The sequence below is a fragment of the Megalobrama amblycephala genome, linkage group LG3, assembly GCF_018812025.1.
Source record: "Megalobrama amblycephala isolate DHTTF-2021 linkage group LG3, ASM1881202v1, whole genome shotgun sequence".
NCBI classification, from domain to species: Eukaryota; Metazoa; Chordata; class Actinopteri; order Cypriniformes; family Xenocyprididae; genus Megalobrama; species Megalobrama amblycephala.
In genome coordinates, this window is record NC_063046.1 from 17,379,018 (window position 1) to 17,397,078 (window position 18,061).

An 18,061-nucleotide genomic window follows, 5' to 3' on the forward strand; every position below is an offset into this window, starting at 1 on the left:
GAATTGTGGACTGTTTTGTAGACAGCGTTAATTTTAAATGACATATTTTAAGGCAGTTTTTGTCTTTCGGTGAAATATATTCTTTAATGAATGCCATATTTGGTTGTTATTGTTAGCTAAAACTAAAATGGTTAAAAATTATGTTCTTTAATTGAAATAAAGCTGAAATAAATATTGCCTTGGCAACTTACTGAAAAAAGTTTGAAGTACTAGAGTACTAAAAAATTAAAACTAAATGAAAATATAAAAAAATAATGATAAAAGCACATGATAAAATTACTGAAGCAAACTAAAATTAAAATGACAACTGAAAATATAAAAATAAAAGATAATTCAAAATATGAATCAATATTATAATAGTATATAAATACTAAAATCATAACATCTGCAAAATTTAACCAAATGATTGGATTTTTTAAAACAGTGTTTTTAGATTTTCCTTCCTCAAAAAACATTGTAAGTGCATTGTTAATATCTTGCCATGTCATTTTGTTTTTGTTGTTGTTGTTAAAAAGTATGTCGTTAGCCTCATTGCATAATTGCCTAAGTCATTTTTTGGCCAAATTGTGATATCTGCCTTTGAAATATGATCTGGGCAATTATGCTATGAGGCTAACGATGTTGTTATTAAAGTTGTTTAATTACCGTCATGATGCGTTATTGTGAATGAAATCAAAATACCCTAATATTTTTCTTTAATTTCATTGTTGAAATGAATATCAGTTGCACAGTAGAAAACATTGCACCAGTCAGGTCCACTATGACACCTGTTGTTCTCCCTGAAGTCATAATATGGCAGGTTGATAAACGGAGGTGTCTGCATTTGTTGTGAGATTCTGACAATGAATCCAGTGTCAGTGACGAATCACACAACTATAACAATTTGACATTTATTGAAAGTAATTACTGCTTGTGTTATAAGAGGGCTAAAATATCTATTTGTGTACAAATAGACATCTTTTCTTATCCTGCTGAAAAATTTCAATGGATAAAATAATTGAAACCTTCTGTATTTTTTGGCCTTCAATTTAACAGTTATTAAACCCATATCTGCATGTCCTATGATTTGCTATCCGTATGTATGTGTGTCCAGGGGGAAATGTTGCTACATTCTGGGTTTGTTTGTGTTTGTGTACAAAGAACACACATGCCATACATGGCATGCAGACTTTGTGTTTGGTTGTTTATATGTTTTTGCCTGTTTTTTAATGTATTTTTTTTTACCTTCATGCCTTTTTGCTGCTCCCGTGTGTGACGACCCCTGTACTGTCCTGAACGTCTCCCAGAGGGTACAGAAGGCAGCCAAAATCAAGAAAAAGGCGGTGTGTAAAAAAAAAGAAGAAAAAAAAAGAGCGATAGAAGAACAACTTGCCTTTTTTAAACCATCTACTCCATGTCTGTGTCCATCATCTGTGTAATTTTCATAAGTGCTGGTTCATACCATGTGGAGTTAAGCTTTAGATCGGGCTGTCTGGGATCTGTGAGGGCCTCTTCATGACTGCAGTCTAACTAATTACTGGCAAACCAGCCTCTTCTGGGCTGCAACTGAAGCATATGAACCTTTGGCGATATAGAGTCAAAATGTACAAATTTATTTTTACATAGACTGCACATTTAACCGTGTAAAAATTGTAGCTATAAGGATCCGTGGAACCCATTTCTTATTGCAGTATCACAAAACAAAAGCAAGAATCTGAGAAATGTGCTGACAGGTAAATGATTGGCACTCTGAGACAGCCTGACAGCTGGTTAAGTGTTGCCATTGTGTTATTTTACTTACGTCTGTCATTGCATCACCCTGCGCTTCACCTCACTACACCGAATAGGTCTCGTTCTCTTTCTCGTTCACTTTGCTCTCTAGTGTCAATCATCTCATTACTTCAATCCTCTGCATGGCTTCTATTTATCACAGGAGGCTGTATACCTAGTTATTATTTGTCTCTTGGCCTGATTACCTCACTGTGTTTCTCAGTTGAACAGTTTAAAAAAAAAAAAAAATGCTTTCAACAGTTTTGATTGTGAGACATACTTTGTCATCATTGCCCTACAGTAATCAATTATTAATTAGACGGGTTATCGATAAGCAATGCAGTTTCACATTTTCAATCCATATGTTCTTTGCCCCTGAGCATACCATATTGTTTCCCATTTGGACTATTAATGCTGCAATTTACAGAGGTTAAGCACTGCCCTGGGCTCCCCTCCCAATTGGACAAGCTTATACTAGTGCATGATTTGTGAAGTGTAAAATACTTTCATTAGGGACTTAAAAAGGTTGTGCCTTTTCCTTAGGTCTTCTCATGAGCCATTGTGAATTATGGCATGGTGACCTCTTGGAGGTAGAGGCCAGTTTTTCATATTTTTGTTCTTTTTTTTTTTTTTTGGTTTTTGTTTTTTGTTAGCAGAGCCCAGAGGGAGATGCTCAGACTTTGACGGAGGTGGATCTTTTCATCTCAACTCAAAGGATCAAAGTGCTCAATGCAGACACCCAGGTGAGTTCATGCAGCTTCCTAGAGCTACAGCTATCGAAATAAAATCTGAAAAGACCAAAATATAAAATGGGAGTAAATGGAAGCACATTAGCGTAAGTCATTAACTAACAGCTAAACTGATTGTAACACTTGGATGCTTTTCTTGAAAAGCTAATCAAATAAGCCCATAAAATAGGAACAAAATAACCCTGAAGCAAAGTATGTAGCCTATACAGGTTTCATTTCCCTGTTGCTTGTTTTCTTCATAATTAATATTAGATTATACTATAAACTCTTAAGACATTAACTAAGATTACGTTCTATTTAAAAAAACAAAACAATTGGGGACCATTTGTAAATTATCCTGACTCTGGGGTTATAAAAAAATGAAGGGGTTAGTTGGGGGGTCATTTATGCTGACTTTTTACAATTACTATCTAATGCATGGTATATTTTGATATGCTGAAATTGCATCTTGTAATTTCGGAGCATTTTTTCCCCTTCTTTCTTGAAATATTATTCCAAATAAATGGTTGTTTTTGTTCATTTGTAATTTAATGAAAAACTCAATGAAATTATTGTTGAAATATATTATGTTGCAAAAAATGAAATATATTGTTAAGAGTCCGAATAGAAGATTATATAAATATCATGTTGGAATGGCCAAAATATGAAGACGGAGACATTCTTAAGACAGAGAGTATACATTATAAATGATATTTTGAAGAAAGGAGATCAATCTTATTTAGAATGGTGAAATATTTATGCAAAGAGAGCGCTTTTTATTCAGATATTTTATATTACATAACTCTTTGTTACATAACTGACATAAAACACGTAATGTGTGTCCATTGAGAGAAGGGATGTGCATATGATCAGGCTTGTAGACAGTTGTTAGTGACGGAGAGCTGAATGATGGCTATAAGCTTTGTGCAGATGCACATTTTACACATGCTGTATACGACCAACAGCTCCTCCTTTTCCACACTAGTGCTACTGTAAGCATAAGGTAGGAAGAGCTACATGCTGTGCTGCATTTAATAGTACATTTAGTGCCCTGGTACTACTGAGTAACATAGCTGTGTGTGTGTGTTGCTGCAATAATGTGTATGAGTTCTTTCTGAACAGCAGTGAGTGGGCAGGCTAGCACGGACATTTCGTTATGTGCTGCAATGCAGTGTCAGTCCTCACCCTGCCTGTCACATCTCACAGACTGAGTCTCTATTGGCTGTAACAGATTCATTACAGTGCCTGCAAGGTACTCCTCAAACCTTGAAAGTACTCTATAAGTCTGAAACTTTTAGAATTATTTCAGCACAATCCGCCAAGCACACAGACTCCATTCAAACTTAATAAAAGGCACTATTAAAGTTTGATGGTCTCCCACTTGCATTGATGGAATGCATACATTTATACATGTGTAGCCTATACCATATAACTAATAGTGATGTCATCATTGTAATATTTGCATACAGAATTGCAATTGTTTTTCTCTTGCATATTAAATTGTGATCAGACTTTTCTTTCTTCTGTTTAACATATCACCTTTTTTAAATGGATTACTAGGCTGGTAATAGATTACTTGACTATATGTAAACATAAACTCAGCAAAAATAGAAACGTCTTCTCACTTTCAACTGCCAGCCAGTTTTTTTTTGTGTAAATATTTGTATGAACATAAAAAGATTTAACAACCGAGACATTCACAGACATTTGACAAACAGAAACAGAATAATGAGTCCACGAAAAAGGGGGGGAGGGGGGGTGAATATTAAAAGTAGCAGTCAGTATGAGAACACATCTGGGGGGGGCACATGGTTACACAAGGTTTGGCACTGCAAGGACGATTAGCTGTCCTTTCTGTCTATCTGTTGTACTGTCTTAACATCATAAATTAGGGACATTGCAGTTTATCTCTCTGGCCACATCTGCAGTCCTCATGCCACCCGCAGCAGAACTATGGCATGTTCACAGGTGATCAGGGACCCTAGGCATCTTTTTCAGAGTCAGCAGAAATGTCACTATAGTGTCCTAAGCTATTGTTTAAAGAGTTAGTTCACCCAAAAATGAAATTTCTGTCATTAAGTACTGACCCTCATGTCGTTCCACACCTGTAAGACCTTCTTTCATCTTAGGAACACAAATTAAGATATTTTTGAACAAATCCAAGAGATTTTTTTTATCCCCCATAGAAAGCAATGTAATCATTCAAGGTCCATAAAAGACATTGTTAAAATGTCTGACTACAGTGGTTGAACCTTAATGTTATGAAGCGAGAATACTTTTTGTGTGCAAAATCAAAACAAAAATAATTAATTTATTCAACAATTTCTTCTCTCCCCTGTCATTCTCCTATGCAGCTGACGTAGTAGGCACAGTGCTTACGTCCGAACGCTGACTCAGTAGCCGGCCAATACCGAGCCAGCATTAGGACGTGAACATTGAAGCGATGTACTGTGCCTACTGCGTATGAGTCTGACAGGGTAAAGAAGAAATTGTTGAATAACTTTGTTATTTTTGTTTTGTTCTCGTCACTTCATAGCATTAAGGTTGAACCACTGTAGTCACATTGACTGTTTTAACAATGTCTTTAGTACTTTTCTGGACCTTGAATGACGGTACATTGCTTTCCATGGGGAATAAAAACCTTGGATTTCATGAAAAATATCTTAATTTGTGTTCTGAAGTCCAAATGTCTTATGGGTTTGGAATGACATCAAGGGTGAGTACTTAATGATTTCATTTTTGGGTGAACTAACCCTTTATTTGTCTACCGCCTATAAACTATTAGTATCTTAAGGACTGTTCCACACTTGCATGTGCAATAATTGCTTATGGTTCATTGAACAAGCATGAAAAAGACTGTTTAAACCCTCTACAATAAACAAATGTAAAGCATATTTGGATTTTACACAATTATCTTTAAACTACAGTGTCCTGTAAAGAGATGTTTCTGTTTTTGCTGAGTTTATAATGACTATGTGTGGATTGTGGTGCACAGTCAACCGAAAACAAAATGACAATGATAAAGTTGCAAAATTTCAGTAACACAGAAACAAAGCCTAAAACATAGCCTTACCTTAATCATTATTATTTCCCCTCTTTGCAAGCACTTGTATTTCCTTCATGTAAGCTGGGTATTATCAGTGAATTTTTTTTCAGGGTATCATATTTCTCTAGCTCTATGTAAAATATATACATTAAGTTGAAAGAAGAGGTTATTTAAAAAGAAATGATATTAGAGCTGTGCTTCACAGTCTGTTTCATATATGAAGTAAATGTGACACATTATGGTCATATAATTTAAAGAAAGGCTGTGCTAAAATGAAAAATGAAATTGAAAATCCCACACATGACCTTTGTGTGCATTGAATCAAAATGCTGCATGAATTTCCTCTGTGCTCTGGATCATTAATTCTTTCAGCTATCTGATGATGTATTGCCTTTTCTTTAGTACATATGAGTGCATGTCATTCATTCTGTTTCTTGAGCTGCTCAAACATCCAGTTCATGGAAAATCAAATGTGGGTATCTCAAACAGAACAACATCAAAGAGATATTTTAGTGAATACAATTTCAAGGTATTTTCCCCTTTAATAAGCAGGGATGGCTGTAGCTTACTGTTTAAAGATCTGGGTTAACCCAAGGCTGTAAGCTTGTAGCTTCAAACAGATCTTCCTGAAGAGGGGGATTCATGAATAGAGGAGTTCCGGAAACCCATTGTGCATGCTTAACCCCAGGTTTTTTCTGGAGGCTGTCCCTAAGAAAATCTAATGTAAGACCACTGGGATAAGAAAGTCTCCTAAATGATTACTAAGCTGCTAAATTATATTAAAACTAAGAATGCGAAGAAGTGATTGTGGTTACTCTCTTGGTTGTTTTGTAGGAGACCATGATGGATAACGCTTTGCGCACCATCTCATACATTGCTGACATCGGAAACATTGTGGTTCTGATGGCAAGACGCCGCATGCCACGCACCGCCTCACAGGACTGCATCGAGACGACCCCTGGAGCTCCTGAGGCCAAGAAGCAGTACAAAATGATATGCCATGTCTTTGAGTCTGAGGATGTGAGTGTGGCTTTGAATAATTCTGTTTCCTTTTTTAATATACATACAGTACAGAATACCAGTCCAAAGTTTAGACAAAAATAATTGATGGTCACTTAATAATTTGTGCCTAAATATGACTTTCTTTTAAAGAACTAAATTTAGACTTTGTATATTTATTTTTATGGACAAGATGGAAAAACAGAGGACATGTGACGAGCATACATGCAGCTTTAGTGTTATTCTAAAATGTAAAAGTGTCCAAACATTTAATTTGTATATATATATATATATATATATATATATATATATATATATACAGTGTCCTCCACAAATATTGGCACCCTTAGTAAATATGAGCAAAGGTAGCTGTGAAAATAAATCTGCATTGTTTATCTTTTTGATCTTTCATTCAAAAAATTCACAATATTCTAACCTTTCATTTAAGTAAAACAATTGAAAATGGGTGGAAAAGCTCATCATGAGATAAGTGTTTTTCTCTAGTTCATGTTGGCCACAATTATTGGCACCCAATTATTGCAATGTTCTTTTCCCAAGATAACAGCTCTGAGTCTTCTTCTATAATGCCTGATGAGTTTGGAGAACACCTGACAAGATATCAGAGACCATTCCTTCATACAGAATCTCTCCAGATCCTTCAGATTCCAGCTCCATGTTGGTGCTTCTTCTCTTCAGTTCACTCCACTCATTTTCTTTAGGTTTCAGGTCAGGGAACTGGGATGGCCATGGCAAAAGCTTCATTTTGTGCTCAGTGAGACATTTTTGTGCTGGTTTTGATGTTTGTTTTGGATCATTGTCCTGATGGACGATCCAACCACTGCCCATTATTGGATTTCTAGCAGAAGTGGTCAGGTTTTGATTTTTTATCTGTTAGTATTTGATAGAATCAATGATGCCATGAATCTGAACAAGATGTCCAGGACCTCCAGCAGAAAAATAGGCCCACAGCATTAAAGATCCAGCAGTATGTTTAACTGTGGGCATGGGGTACTTTTTATCCATGTGTGCACCAAACCCATCTGGTGGGTTTGCTGCCAAAAAGCTATTTTTTTAGTTTCATCTTACCATAGAAGCCGGTCCCATTTGAAGTTCCAGTTGTGTCTGACAACTGAATATGCTGGAGTTTGTTTTTGGATGAGCAAAGAAGGATTTTTCTTGAAACCCTCCCGAACAACTTGTGGGGATGTAGGTGCTGTTTGATCATTTTTTTAGGCTTTCTGAGACTCAAGACTCAACTAATTTCTGCAATTCTCCAGCTGTGATCCTTGGAGAGTCTTTGGCCACTCAAACTTTCCTCCTCACCGCACATTAGGACGATTTAGACACACGTCCTCTTCCAGGCAGATTTGTAACATCTTTAGTTGATTGAAACTTCTTAATTATTTCCCTGATGGTGGAAATGGGGATTTTCAATGCGTTAGCTTTTTTCTTATACCCATTTTCTATTTTGTGAAGCTCAACGATCTTTTGCTGCACATCAGAACTATATTATTTGTTTTTTCTCATTGTGATGAATGATTAAGGGGATTTGGCCTTTGTGTTTACACATATTTGTACTCCTGTGGAACAGGAAGTCATGGCTGCACAATTTCATGCTCCTAGTCACCCTGGTATGCCAAAAAAATGTAAATGTGAATGGGAATATACTTCAGAGATATTTTACTCAGAAGAATTTCTAGGGATGCCAATAATTGTAGCTAACATGTATTGGAGAAAAACATTTATTTCATAATGAGCTTTTCCCCCCATTTTCAATTCTTTTCCTTCAATGAAAGGTTAGAATTTTATGAATTTTTTGAATGAAAGATCAAAAAGATGCTCATATTTACTAAGGGTGCCAATATTTGTGGAGGGCACTGTATATATATATATATATATATATATATATATATATATATATATATATATATATATATATATATATATATGCCATTTAAAAGATTGGGGTCAGTAAGATTTTTTTTAATGTTTTTGAAAGAAGTCTTGTATGATCATAAAGGCTGCAACTGTTTGATCAAAATACAGTAAAAACAGTTATATTGTGAAATATTTTCTGAATTTATAACAACTGTTTTCTAATATAATAATTATGTAATTTAGTCCTGTGTTGGCAAAACTGAATTACTCCAGTCTTCAGTGTCACATGATCCTTCAGAAATCAATCTAATATAGGGATTTGGCCCTCAAGTAACATTTCTTATGATCAATGTTGAAAACTTTTGTGCTGTATATTGTGATATATATTTCTTCAGGATTCTTTGATGAATACAAAAAAAGTTCAAAACAACAGCAATTATTTTAAATGGAAATCTTTTGTACATTATAAATGTCCTTACTGTCACTTTTGATCAATTTCATATATCCTTGCTGAATTAAAGTATTAATTTCGGTTACACTTTAGTATGGGGAACAATTCCCACTTTTAATTAGTTGCTTATTAGCTTGTATATTGGCTGTTTATTAGTACTTATAAAGTGCATATCAATGCCTTATTCTGCATGACCATATTTTATATCCATAAATCATTCCCAATATCTAAACTTAAACGCTACAACAACTACCTTACTAACTATTAATAAGCAGTAAATTAAGAGTTTATTAAGGCGAAAGTCATAGTTAATAGTGAATATGTGTTCCCCATACCAAAGCGTTGCCTTCATTTCTTTAAAAAAAAAAAAAAAATCGTACTGACCTCAAACTTTTGTACAGTGTATTTATGGAATGGGAGTCGTTATACAGCTAAAGCTCACATTCAGATTCACCTGAGGTTTAGAGAATAGTCTCAAAAGTAACTGTGGCTGCAGCTTTACATAATCCTGTTCTAATGGACCTACTTTTCTTTCCTCTACAACACTCCTCTGCATTGCAGTTGTTCCTCACTCATGCTGTCTAATTACACTCTTTGATGTTTCAGCCAGTAAGTGTGTGCGTGTCTGTGTGCGCGCCCACAAATGAGTCATTTATAGAGCCTTGATCCACTTCTTTATTTTTACTAAACCTATTTTTCATATCACATTTCCGTTGTCTATAGCAGAGTACACTTTTTTTTATCATATCATATAAGTTACCATCCTAACAAAAGTGTCAACTTTTATAAGTTTGCTCTATTTCTCCTCTGGGGTCCATCTAAATCAGTCGGTTCACCACCCGTCTGGTCTCTGCTGGTGTGTTTTTCTTTGTGTTTTTATCATGGCTGATTTTGATGTTCACTTCTCTGAATATTCCTGAAGCCGCTGTGGTTCCTGTGCAAATCAAAGCCTGCACACATGTTGGGATGTTAGATTATTAATGGCATGACCCCTACCTGCACACGTCGCCTGAGGGGAACTGTTAAATCAGAAACCGTGGCTTTGCATCACAAAACAGCCACAATCATTAGCAAAGGGAGTGAACCACTTTTCCAATGCACCTATTTGGCATATAATAGCCTTTATCCAGCAACTTCTCTACTTCCTTCACAGTGAGCACTACCCTAGCACCACCATGCCTTAAGAGACGACAGCTGGTGGTTATTGAAATCGTTCAAAAATGTAAACCTGTTCTAGAGTGTGAAATCGATGTACAATGATACACTATGAGTGAGCAGATTCACAAAACATCAAATCAATGGAGTGAAAAAATGAAACAGTGTTCATCTGCTGTATTGATCTGCAGTATATAGATGTATACAAAAGGCACAGAAGCTGAAATTCAGAACAACTAAGGCCAGAGGAGAACTGGCCTCCTTACTTAGCCTGGTTTCTCCTAAGGTTTTTTCTCCACTGCTGTCACCTGATGGATTTGGGTTCCTTGCCACTGTTGCTTTTGGCTTGCTCAGTTGTGATTTAAAAGGATAGTTCACCCAAAAATGAAAAATTTGTCATCACTTACTCAACCTCAAGTTGTTCCAAAATTTCTTCTGTTGAACACAAAAGAAGATATGTTGGTAATCAAACAGTTGATGGTAGCCATTGACTTTCATAGTAGGAAAAAAAACGTCAACTGTCTGGTTACCAATATTCTTTAAAATATAGAGAAGAATCTCATACAGGTTTGGAACAACTTGAGAGTGAGTAAATGATGACAACATTTTTGGTGAACTATCCCTTTAAAAGACAATTAATGCTCTGTAATATTATTGATTTGACTGTACTGACACTATCAGATGAGAACAAAATTTGAACTGAACTGAGCTGGATAATGACACTATTGCACTCTTTAGAGCTGCTTTATAGATAAATTGAATTTCTTTCATAACTGATGAATTTTACAACATCAGCACTCATTGAACTGAGCTGAATAGTGACACTATTGTCTTCTGTAGAACTGCTTTATAGTTTTATTACTGATGAACTTTGCAACACTGACACTGTTATTGAACTAAATTCAATCAACATTAACCTAATTTGAGCTGAATAATGACACTATTGTCTTTTTTAGAGCTGCTTTATGGCTGAAATTAAATTTGTTTTATAACTGATGAATTTTGAACAACATTAACACTGTTATTTTCCTGTTTATTATTGAAACAATCTGTATTGTATAAATAAATGTGACTTAGCTTGCTTTTTTTTTTTGTTTAAAAGGCTCATAACAAAAGAACAAAGACTATGTGTAAAGTAGATTTAGTTCTGTTTACCTCTCGCATGTAACCCATTTATAATTACTGACAAATGTATAGATGAGTTAATTGATTTTTGCTGTTGTTTCACCTGGTTTTCTTCTCCAACAAATCCAGGCCCAGCTCATAGCACAGTCCATTGGTCAGGCATTCAGCGTGGCCTACCAGGAATTCCTCAGAGCCAATGGGATCAACCCAGAGGACCTGAGCCAGAAAGAATACAGCGACATCATCAACACACAGGAGATGTACAATGATGACCTCATCCACTTCTCAAACTCTGACAACTGCAAAGAGGTCAGCTGCCAGACACTTTCTTCTCTATTAAGTGCTCTCTCTATGTTAGACCACAGCTGACCCTGTTCACTGCTGGTTTTCTGGTCAATACAAGTGGGATTACTAGAAAACAGAGAGCAGTGATGATGGACAGCAGCACAAATGTGGAACACTTGCGTTTGTTGAAAAAACAATACAAAACATGAAAACCATTGGTAACATTTGTGCTGGTTTCTAAAGCAACTGATAACTTAAATGTTTTGCTTATATAATAGCTTATATAAAGGATTTAGCATAGTGTTGCTGTGGAGACTAATGCAGCAGTGTGAAAGCACAGATATCACTTAACAGAAAAATGTATGCTAGATAAATTTAGTTGTCTACAATGTTGATCCTAAAATCTGCTTCTGAAACGGCTATTAAACAGTGAAATTAAATGAAACGAAAAAATGGTCAACCATTTGCAAATGACATTAGGCAGCAAGATTACGAATAATACAATTAAATGTTCTAAGCAGTCTGCATTCAAATGCTGTCAATCAAGTAAATCACAGTTTCAATTATTGACAGTCTGTTGCAAAGTCCTGCCCATTTGAGAGCTCACCAACTGTCAAATAAAGAAGCAGGTCTTACAGACAAGACAAAATTACAGTGATTAAAATCCCAAATAATCAGATGCTTTTCCAATGCAAATAGTGCTCATGGACTCCCAGTAAAGCAGAACATCTGGGCAGGACACAAGTTAAAGGATTAGTCCACTTTCAAATAAAATGTTCCTGATAATTTACTCACCCCCATGTCATCCAAGATGTTCATGTCTTTCTTTCTTCAGTTGAAAAGAAATTAAGGTTTTTGATGAGAACATTCCAGGATTATTCTCCTTATAGTGGACTTCAATGGGCACCAAAGGGTTCAAGGTCAAAATTAGTTTCAGTGCAGCTTGAAAGGGCTTTGAACAATACCAGACAAGAAATAAGGGTCTTATCTAGCGAAACGATCGGTCATTTTCGAAAAAATACAACTATATGTGCTTTATAAGCGTAAGCTTTTTGAAGAATACGGAAAGCGGAAGCATGTGCAAGGCAATCATTTGTGTTTATAAAGCATATATAGTTGTATTTTTTTCGAAAATGACCGATCGTTTCGCCAAAAAGTGAGCCGTACCATGCAGTGGAAAAGCACCACTACCTTTGACTACCTTGTGAATTGATGCCCCCAGGGCAAAGTCGCCACCTTGTGTATAAACTAATTATTGCAAAGTAAAATTAAATGCGCATTTGTGACCTCGCGGTTACAAAAATCCGGCGGTGTGCATACAGTACCTACGCACTCTTCTGATGATGACATTTGCGTCATGCGCACTATATGCTGACCCTCGCGCATGCTTAAAAAGTGAAGTATACTTTGCCTTTAACATTTCACAATATTATTGTTTTACTGTATTTTTTATCAAGTAAATGCAGCCTTGGTGAGCATAAGGGACTTCTTTCAAAAACAAAAGAATTTTTTACCAACCCCAAACTTTTGAACAGAATTGTATCAATTATTTGTACATAAATAAATGTCATTGACATTTTTTAGCCTTTTTTTTGCACAGTCTTCCCCAGTGCACAAATAACTGAAATTTCTAAGCCTATTTTTTCTATATTTCAATTTTTTTTCTATAGTTTAATTTGAACACAATGTACACTAGAGGTAAAGGCTGTGCTATATTGAACCCTCATGCTGTCAATCTCATGTTATCAGCTGAGTAAAATTGTTACCTTAATTGCTTTGTTCTTTTATGGCCTTTTATTGACATCAACTACAATCCCTTGCCTATGCCTCTCTCTCTCTCTCTCTCTCTCTCTCTCTCTCTCTCCACAGTTGCAGCTGGAGAAGCAGAAGGGGGAGATTCTGGGCATAGTTATTGTGGAGTCTGGCTGGGGCTCTATTCTGCCCACCGTCATCCTGGCCAACATGATGAATGGAGGCCCTGCCGCCCGTTCTGGGAAGCTCAGCATCGGTGACCAGATCATGTCAATCAACAACACCAGCCTGGTGGGGCTGCCTCTCGCCACCTGTCAGGGAATCATCAAGGTGTGCACACGGGTTGGGCTGTCACAGTGCGCAGTGGGTTGAATCTTGGCTTGGCCATGAATCCATCTGTGTTATTCTGAGTAGCTGGTTATTAAGGGGCTGTGGTTTAAGAAAAGACCACAGGACAATCAATAAAGTGGTTGAAAAGGCAGTTCAGTCTTGCTTATCTGTTGTTATATTCCCAGTGTAATAATACAGTGCAGGTGTGATTGTATTGAGTAATATAATCACATGTTGTGTTTATTTCCATCAGGGCCTGAAAAATCAGGTGCAGGTGAAGTTGAACATCGTAAGCTGCCCTCCTGTAACCACAGTTCTCATTAAGAGACCAGACCTCAAGTACCAGCTGGGTTTCAGTGTGCAGAATGGCATTGTGAGTATGGAGGGATAGAGGAACAGGAAGTCTTAAATACAATATTGAAATATTATTGTTACTATTATGTCCAACTTTTGTTTTGTGCTCCTCAGATCTGTAGTCTAATGCGAGGAGGGATCGCAGAGAGAGGAGGCGTGCGGGTTGGTCATCGTATTATTGAGATAAATGGCCAAAGTGTTGTTGCCACGGCACACGAGAAGATTGTCCAAGCTCTCTCCAATTCTGTCGGCGAGGTGAGAACCATACATTAGGGCTGCACTATTTATTTATAGCGATTTGGCAAAGGCTGTGATTATTTTATGCGCAGCTTGTCAGAGCTGTACGGCTCTGTGATCAATAGTAAATGCTTCTCCATTTGAAAGCCAGAGGGCGCTCATGCGCAGAAACTCCAAATATGCCCTGCCGCTGAAGAAGATAACACACGTCATTTCGCTGTAGTTGAATAAACAGAAGATTGAAACGCTTTGATTAAACATGACTAATAAACACACGACTGCCATATTCTGTGTAAGAAGCCACATCATCTCACAGAAGGATCCTCAACTGTCGAGTGAATTTGGCGTAAAAACATGTTGTTAAATGTTGACTTTTGTTGGACAAGATGTTAATAAATGCTTCTCATGTCTGGAAAGATGTTTGACGCATGTTGCTTTTTCAAATGTACATTATAAGCGACTCAAACTCGCAGTGCTTTCAGATGGATTAGCATTTGGAGCCATACTTCATTGAAAAAATTAATCGCAGCCTTTGTGATTTCATAATAAGAATCGTATTTAAGCGATAATCGCTTTTAAGCTCAATGTTATTTTTCCTACCGTGCGATAAATCGTGCAGCCCTACTATACATACGTTACCGTTAAAAAGTTTGTAAGATTTTTATGTTTTTGAAAGAAGTCTCATTCTCACTAAGGCTGCATTTATTTGATCAAAAATACAGTAAAACAGTAATATTGATAAATGTTATTACAATTTAAAATAAATGTTTTCTATTTAAATGTAATTTATTCCTGTGATGCAAAGCTGAATTTTCAGCATCATTACTCCAGTCTTCAGTGTCACATGATCCTTCAGAAATCATTCTAATATGCTGATTTGGTGCTCAAGAAACATTTCTTATTATTATCAGTTGAAAACAGTTGTGTTTCTTATCAAAAGAACAGTATTTATTTGAATTTTTTGTTGTTGTTGTAACAGCATAAATGTCTTTACTGTCACTTTTGATCAATTTAATGCATCCTTTCTGAATAAAAGTATCACCTTCTTTAAAAAAAAATGTCTTAACTGACGCCAGACCTTTGAATTGTAGTGTATATTAAAGCTGCATGCGTCTTGCGAAAGAGCTACTTCTCTCTGTTTATGTCTATGACGAGTCAGGCAGGTTCTGGACCCGAACCAGTCTAAAATAGTCTGAATCTATACACTTATTATAAGTGTACCGTAGTGATTCATGATAAGACAAAAACACGGTTTGGACATTTGATTCATGATGTACTTGCTCATTCTATAATTTTTGTGAATTTTGAACAAAAATATATTTAGTAGAATTATATTATATTATTTTATTGTAGTAAAAAGAACTCTTTCTTTGTCTTGAAACAGATCCACATGAAGACAATGCCAGCCGCCATGTTTAGACTCTTAACTGGTCAGGAGACTCCTATGTATATATGATCTGAGGTGGACTTCAGCTGTGATACACAACCCTGGGCACTGGGACATTTTTGAATGCAGCAATCACCTTTCTCTTTTTATGTTCACCAAAAATAACTACCAACACTCTTACTGTCTGCTAACGTTACTTAAGAGATATGGTGTGTCATTTCTGCACAGTGTAGATTCTGTTGATTTGTTATGTCTGCTCACAGGGTGTGTGCATAGTCAGGTGAAGATGAAGATGGAGTCGATGCATCTCAAGTCCTTTCTTCATAATGTAAGGGGGGGGGAGGCTTTGTAAATTTTATTTTGATGCTACTCTTGTTTAATTTATTTACAATTATGTATGTGTGTGGGCATTGTTGGAGAGATGCAAGTTTGTTTTGTAAATATATAATCGTTATATCAATATCAGAAAGGAATGGAAAAGCCAGAGTGAGAAGTCCAAACAGTAGAAGCCCAAAACATCAAGCCTAGTGACCATTCCAGAATGTTTGTTTCTGTTAAAAAGACATTTTCTATTATAAACATAAGATGTTGGACGTTATACTTGATCCGTTTCAGGTGTCATTGAATCTTAAATTCATTAAAATGCGCACTGAACCAGTACATGTCCCCTACATAAAAATAACTGAACTTACCGCAGCAAATAATTATGTCATGATACATTTATACACTATATATATATATATAAAATAAAAATAAAAAAAGCTCAAGAAGTACAGGTGTAATCCATACTCATCGTACAGTGAACTTTGTAAGACTGACTAGTATCAGCAGGGACTTTATCAACTGAAGAGAATCGTTCCACGTCGCCAGCCTTCATCAATGGATAAATGTCATCTAGTGGGCATTAAAGACTGAGCAAATTTTGAGAGTTGTTTTGTTTTTTGTTTTGTTTTTTTACATAAAAGTGAACAAATCTTTTGTAAAATAGCATACAGTATGTAAACAATTTCTGGACTTCTCCCATGCTGTAATAATCAAACATTCTCTTGCCATGCTGTAAATGATTTTTTTTTTTTTTTTTCAAACACAAAAACATTGTATGAAATGTAAGAGTTTATTTTTTAAGTGTGCTTTTTTGTGTATGCCCGGCTGCAACTCATTTGAGTCAGTGGTGAATGTAATAGTGTTGTTAATAGTGTGTCCACTTCCTTAAGCAGTATTAGAATGTCTGTACATAAACGTTTAACCTTGTTTAGTACTGTGTCCATGTAGGAATCACTGTTAGTCCCATTTTATCTTTGTGAGGCTTTGGCCTTGGGAAAATAAGAAGACACTGTGACCAAAAGCCTTACCGCTGCGTAAGAAAGCTTTTGAAAATGAATTGTAATAAAAAAAGAGAGATGAAACAACTAATAATACATGAACATGAATACCTGTCTGCATGCATCTTAAAATGACACTATGGCAAAATAACAATAAAGTGTAACATAAGCCCTTCGTGCTGTTTTACCTTTGATTCTCTGGCAAATTTGCTTGGTTCATTTGGGAAATAAAGAATTGCTTAAAGTAATGAAGCCTGAGTGGGTCATACAACCTGGAAGCTTGAGTCAAAATCCATGCCAACCACCTCTAACAGTGGCCAGCTTCCAAAACTTTAAAATAGCTCTATGGCCTCATATCATGGACCTAAAGAGCACAGATTTGATTCTCACAGTTTGGAAATCAGTTCAGCCGGCTCAAATTTCCAGGCTTTGACATAGTCAAGGAAAGAATCCTTTATCTGATCTTAGGGGATATTAGAGGGACATTAACAAGCTTTATAGCAAGATTGTGAGACAGGATATTCATTAACGTATGTGTGTGTGTGTTTAACCGTTCTCCAATTTTGCAGATCACTGCGCCCCCTAGATGTTATAAAAATACACTACAACACTTTCATTAACACTGAAGAATGCAAAAAAAACCAAAAACACGAGCATAATTAAAATAATATACTATTTAAAATATACTGTTTTAACAAAATTACCAAAAGTAAACTGTAAATAGGACCAACTATAATATATTTAAAAACTCAATAAAAATTTCAATACTCTTCATGATTCTGTAATGACAAAGGGTTTTATTTAGGAAAATATTTTGCCAAATATTTTGCTTAAACTATTCAGTAAAGATCTGCATCCATTGCAAACAGAATTGCTGGATTCCTGTGCTGGATTCCATGGGTTCTGGTCATTCTTGTCACATTTTAACATGACTTTAACTCCAAGCCCCTGGCGTGAGATTTCAAAGGCCTGCACAGCCTGCTCCAGCAGGAAACGCTGGGTGACCAGGGGCTTGACATTCACCTTTTAAGCCAACATAGAAATGGCCACCGGCCAGCTGGAGAAACCATGAGGGATTATGGGTAAAAGTGTAAATAGTATCATAGACTCATATAATTAAACTTTTTTCATCTTTTGATCAGCACAAAGCAGTTGAATGTGAATTATATGTATGTGAAATACTGTATGTGAATATGTCAAACACTGAGCCTTCAAGAGTGACTACTGCCCTCCTGCAGGTACTCTCTCTCTCTCTCTATATAT

The 18,061-nt window shown here is 36.0% G+C and overlaps 1 protein-coding gene across 5 annotated transcripts in view; it reads left to right on the forward strand.

Annotated features, from left to right (window-relative positions):
* apba2b (amyloid beta (A4) precursor protein-binding, family A, member 2b) overlaps window positions 1-16,973 on the forward strand; it is a 98,215-nt gene extending 81,242 nt beyond the window's left edge. For 3 of the 5 annotated variants that reach the window (XM_048184343.1, XM_048184342.1, XM_048184345.1), the window contains 8 exons: window positions 1,287-1,322; window positions 2,406-2,492; window positions 6,358-6,543; window positions 11,261-11,440; window positions 13,286-13,498; window positions 13,752-13,871; window positions 13,967-14,107; window positions 15,474-16,973. In XM_048184343.1, coding sequence (XP_048040300.1) covers window positions 1,287-1,322; window positions 2,406-2,492; window positions 6,358-6,543; window positions 11,261-11,440; window positions 13,286-13,498; window positions 13,752-13,871; window positions 13,967-14,107; window positions 15,474-15,545 — 1,035 coding nt within the window. In that variant the 3' untranslated portion in view covers window positions 15,546-16,973. Of the gene's footprint in view, window positions 1-1,286; window positions 1,323-2,402; window positions 2,493-6,357; window positions 6,544-11,260; window positions 11,441-13,285; window positions 13,499-13,751; window positions 13,872-13,966; window positions 14,108-15,473 lie in introns of all 5 variants that reach the window. The other 2 variants (XM_048184346.1, XM_048184347.1) reach the window with 2 other exon arrangements.
* Window positions 16,974-18,061: the final 1,088 nt, after the last annotated feature.